Raw genomic sequence first — 5,058 nt, forward strand, 5'->3', positions numbered from 1 at the left:
ACAGCGAGAGAGAGGGATGGTCAAGTAGAACGTGGGAGGGAGGTGGAAGGATGGAGGGACGGACGGCAAACGGCTGCGAGTTTCTAAACTAGGCCAGTAGGGGTTGAAGGAGGAGGGCGGCTATCGTATCAAAGCCTCGCGAGTTGCCCCGAGCGCCTCCGCCGTCAATCACTTAATCAATTTCGGCGTCAGTCAGTTTGTCTGCGTCTCGGGTTGGCGTGTCACTCATCTCGCTCCAGACAGTTTGTCAGTCGGCCCGAGTTGGCGTGGAGCCGTCTCTTCCCTCCATCTGCCCTTTCTGCCTTCCATCCTTCCCTCCCTTCCTTCCTTCGCTCTCCCTCTCTCCTGTCAGGGAGCCAGCATCTCATCTGGAGGGAGAGTTTACATCCTCCATAATATATACCATAATGCTGCTTCAGAACATTCCACATGAATTATTGATCTCGGTGAGATTAGACCTAAACCGTCCGCCATCGTCCCACCGTGTGTGTGTGTTTATGCACTATTTATGTGTCAAGTGTGACCTCCTCTCTCATCCCTCTTTGTGCGCTTAAAGGCTCGTTTTCCACAAGGTTTCCCTTTTCCTCCGTCGCTCTTTCCCCTCAGTGTCCCACTTCTGTGATCTGACATTGATATGCACTGATTCATGTGGAGCATGTAGCCTCTTGGCGATTCGCTTTATTCAATCAATGTTGCATGGTGCTATGTTAACCTCTACTTCTCTCTCTCCATCTCCCTCCTCTGCTTCTTCTCTTTTAATTTATTTTCTCTCTTGTTGTCTTGTTTTGCCCCCCCCCCTCCAGGTATTACTCTCCCACCCCTCCACGATGCCTGTCTGCGGATGCCGCAGCCCCTCCCCACCTCGCGGCCACGCCGGGGCCCGCCTCACCGCCTCCTCGGTCGCCCAGGACCAGGAATCGGTCCAGACCCTCCATCCGCCCCCGCCTCCATCGCTCCACCGCCGCGCCCCCCTCGGCCTGTCCCTCCTCCTCCTGCTGCTCTGCCTCCTCCACCTGCCCCCGGCCTGCCACTCACGGAGAGAGAAGGGCGGGGGAGGCGGTGGGGGAGGCGGTGGGGGCGGCCACTACGTGCCCATCCCCCAGCCCCCTCCCCACCACATGGCCCTGCCCAACATCCTGCGCGGCCTCAGCATCGCCGTCGTCCTGGTGGGCAACTCCAGCGAGATGGCGCTGGCCGGCGGCCGAGAGAAGGAAGACTTCCTCCACCTGGCGCCCAACGTGGAGGTGCTGACCATGAATGAGACTGACCCCAAGAGCATCATCAAGAGCATCTGCGACCTCATGACGGAGCACTGGCTGCAGGGCGTGGTGTTCGGGGACGACACCGACCAGGAGGCCATCGCCCAGATCCTGGACTTCATCTCAGCCCAGACCCACATCCCCATCCTCGGAGTACGCGGGGGCTCCTCCATGATCATGGCTGCCAAGGTAGGACGCTCGCACCCAGCGGCATCATCGGTTATGTAAAAACAAAAGGCGCCGCCATTTACAGTGGCTGCGTGAGGAAGCATGTGTAGGTGGTTTGAGAGTTGGAATATTAAGAGGGGCTCACCTTGGAAACGGTGAATGGAAAGTGTTGATGAATGCAGAAACCTGCGCTTACATGTGACAGCTGCATAAACTGTTTTCAACTGATCGCTGTCAGAAAAAAAAAAAAAAAAACCCAAATTGTCCAACGGCGTTTACACCTCCACTTTAATTTGTGCTCTTGTTATTGGACATCCAGCCCAGACGAGACATCTCCTTGTCCAACTGCCACCGTAGTGTAAAATGGTTCTCACAAGGTCAGTCCACACTCTAACCTTAAGTCTCTGCTGGATTTCACTTCGATTGGCTGCAGTTTGCTGTCAATCATGCTTGTACTGCTGTTACCCCTGTGAAGTCTTGTCATGAGGCTGATTACGTCACCGTGCACACAGAGCTGTTCTCCAATCGACTGAAGACGTATTTAAAGATTCAGGACCGGCTGCACACATTGAAATACTGCCGACATTTTTCTTATTAGGTTTTCTAAATGTTAACTTAAACGGGGTATATTTGACATTTGCTGGATCCGGCACGACTCTCGTCCACCGCGATGGCCCCGATAAACAATATGATCGGCTGAGATACACTCGTGACCCTTGAAAGATCAGATAGTGGAGCTTCCTTTGCTGCCTTGTCCTCTTATCACTAAGCATTCCTACAACATGGAGGACATTTTTACTGGTTTCCCAGTTCCTCCTGCACTGCCATACTGCTTCGGCATTAACTCTGTGTGCAGACGGACCGACAGGCAGGCAGGCAGGCAGGCAGGCAGGCAGGCTAAGCTGGGGTGTCTGACTTGAAAGACAAACTGCCAACAGAGCTGATGCCAGTGACAGGATCAGCTGGAGATTGCACTAGGACAGAGAGCTAGATCTCTGCCTATTTACTCGGCCTTGCCTAATGGGATAAAGCAATCTGCTGCTGCTTTATCTCTGTCCGCCTGGGATCTAGGTTTGGACTCCATTCCACAAAATCAGCTCATTCATTTGGTACTTTGTGCATAAAGCTGCATGCAGCTGTACTGAACAATAAACATTTAAGGAAGAATCATACATGGATGCAGGGAGAGGACAACTTTAGGCTGTTTTTCACTGCAGGAACCTACAGGCTGTTGTAGGGCTTCACCAACCTCGTCCACGGCCATTTTTAGCAGAAGAAAAAAAAAAAGCACCTCTTGCAGAGTTGTTTGTTCTGAGTGCTCCTGAAATACTGCTGTGCAGGTCTTGACGCGGAGAAGGCAGATGCTGATTGGTTAAACTTTGCAAGGAAAACAAGTGCCATGTTTTTTTGTTTTGCCCTCTCGATGTCCTCGTCGAGTGGCAGTCTCTCTGACAACATACAATCCAAACACAACTCATCTCCATTGTTCTATTTTTAACTACAGCAGCTTCTATCTGACGTTGTTTTGGTGCTTTAGGAGTTCTGGTTGCAGCTGTTCTTACATTCATGTAGAAGTAGAAAGATTTAAAAAGTCCAGCTAAGGGGCCATTTTTGTAAATACAGTCATGACTCTATAATCCGACCCTTAACAATCCTAAACCTTCACGTTTCCAGTTCAATGCGACTTGTATGTGATCTGCTGTGTGAACTTCATACGACCCAAAAGTGTCCCGAATGCGCAGAAGAGGACACGACGACGTCACACGCAGCGAGCGTGCTCAGCGTTTATGGAAGTAAACATGGATGGTAACGGTGGAGCGTATCTGCCACTCCCCCGCCACCACCGATGGAGGAAACAGAAGTGTGAGCGCTAACTAAACTAGCATCAGCAGCCAAGTACTGCCTGTGTGTTCTGGACACTTCCACCCCGTCAGAGCGCTGCCCCGGGGTGGAAGTGGCCGGGATATGCACCAGCCCACCAGTCAGTTAGGCGTAAAATCCAGCGATGTGTAGTGTTCTAACAACACACTAGTTATTATAACAACTATGAACAATAATGAACAACTAATGAGCCTTCCAGCATCAAGCCCTCCTCGTATCTGGACCTCCGTCTTGACAATCCGACAGCCTTGATATCCGACATAAAAGAAGGTTTTTCATTTAGTGTCTGATTATCAAGTCACGACTGTATTCACGCTACTTTGCTCCTGCAGTGAAAAACCTCCTCTTGACAAAGACGCTGACGACCACCGAGTCCTCGCTGAACACTGCTGGATTCAGGAGCTCACAGAGTCTCGTCTCTGCCGTCGCTGTTTCCGTGTCGTCATCCTCCAGTTTATCTGCTGACCTTCTGGTTTCAACAGGTCGCTGTACCAGCAGAGACGTGAGTCGCGGTGACACGGCGAGGCCAGTGGCCACCACTGAAGCTCTTCTCTCTGTTCCTTCTCATTAGAGCTCCAAAGGGAGAAATGGCAGGGAACGTCCACTCCCATTTAGGACGAGTCTTGCGAGCACAGAGGCTGCTGTACAGTGCGCCACATTCGCTCATAGCACATCCACAAACCTTCCAGTTCTGCAGACACATGCGACCTCCGACCTCGCTAACCGTACGTCCTGAAAACTGTTCCGAGCGCTCCAACCGTCCCGTTAGCGAGGCGACGGCTGCACTCGCGTGTTAAAATGTATGTTTGATTGTGTGGAAAACGCAGGCGTGTGGGAGGAAGACGGAGGCAGCGGGGGGAGCAGAGGAATGCACGGCGTCGGGTGTGTGTTTGTGTGCGAGGAGGAAGAGTATCAGTCATTAAGCACACGTGCCCCGAGTGCAGCAGGCGGCAGGAAAGAGCAGCGTTTTGTGGCAGAGGGTTTAAATGGATTTCCCCGGCCACAAGCCAGAGTCTGCCTCTCCTGAGAGCTCTCTCCTGGCTTCACCGGGGCCCAGGAGAGTGTGGACGGGGGCTGTGCTCAGGCTCAGTCTCCAAACGGATTTGTGTCTGCCTAATGGGCTGAGACAATGGAGTGGCGAAAATACGATAGAGAGGGATCAGAGGGAGGGAGAGAGGAAGACATGGGGGGAGAGGAGAGGAACTGAGATAGTGAGGAGGAGAGGGCGAGATCGGGTGGAAGAAACTCTGCTCTGAGCGAGAAGGAAGGAAGAGGCGGGAATCGGTTTGAAGGGCTTCGACCGTATCAGGTGGGGTTCAGACGGAGGGGTGCTCGTGGAGGTGTTGGACAGATAAGGGTGGAGGGCAAGGGGGCGGAGGAGACGCTATTTAGACCAGGAGCAGAGGGAATGGAGACAAAATGCTGCTGAGAGCGAGTGGTGGATGTAGAGAGAGATAAAGAGAGTGAGGAAAAAGAAAAGTTTGCTTTTTGACAGCTGAGATGGAGAAGAAGTGATGGAGAGGAAGTGATGGAGAAGAAGTGATGGAGAGGAAGTGATGGAGAGGAAGTGTGGAAGACGGAGTGAAAGGCAGACTTACGCAACTTAAGAAAAATCGTGTGTGTGTGTTTTTTTTTTTCTTTTCTTTCCGAGTGAGGATCTCAAGGAAATGGACTGACAAAGATTGGAAAATAGGGATTGCAATATGAGGTGTTTATCTTACGGCCTCGCGCCATCACACACACACACACA

The 5,058-nt window shown here is 52.0% G+C and overlaps 1 protein-coding gene across 1 annotated transcript in view; it reads left to right on the forward strand.

Moving 5' to 3' along the window:
• The first annotated feature begins 827 nt into the window (after positions 1 to 827).
• Positions 828 to 5,058, forward strand: part of grin2ba (glutamate receptor, ionotropic, N-methyl D-aspartate 2B, genome duplicate a) — a 116,199-nt gene continuing 111,968 nt past the window's right edge. The window contains exon 1 of the mRNA XM_008284559.1: positions 828 to 1,448. Within this exon, the coding sequence (XP_008282781.1) occupies positions 828 to 1,448 (621 nt within the window). The remainder of the gene's footprint in view (positions 1,449 to 5,058) is intronic.

This window comes from Stegastes partitus, unplaced genomic scaffold (assembly GCF_000690725.1).
Source record: "Stegastes partitus isolate 25-593 unplaced genomic scaffold, Stegastes_partitus-1.0.2 Scaffold363, whole genome shotgun sequence".
In the NCBI taxonomy this organism is placed as follows: Eukaryota; Metazoa; Chordata; class Actinopteri; family Pomacentridae; genus Stegastes; species Stegastes partitus.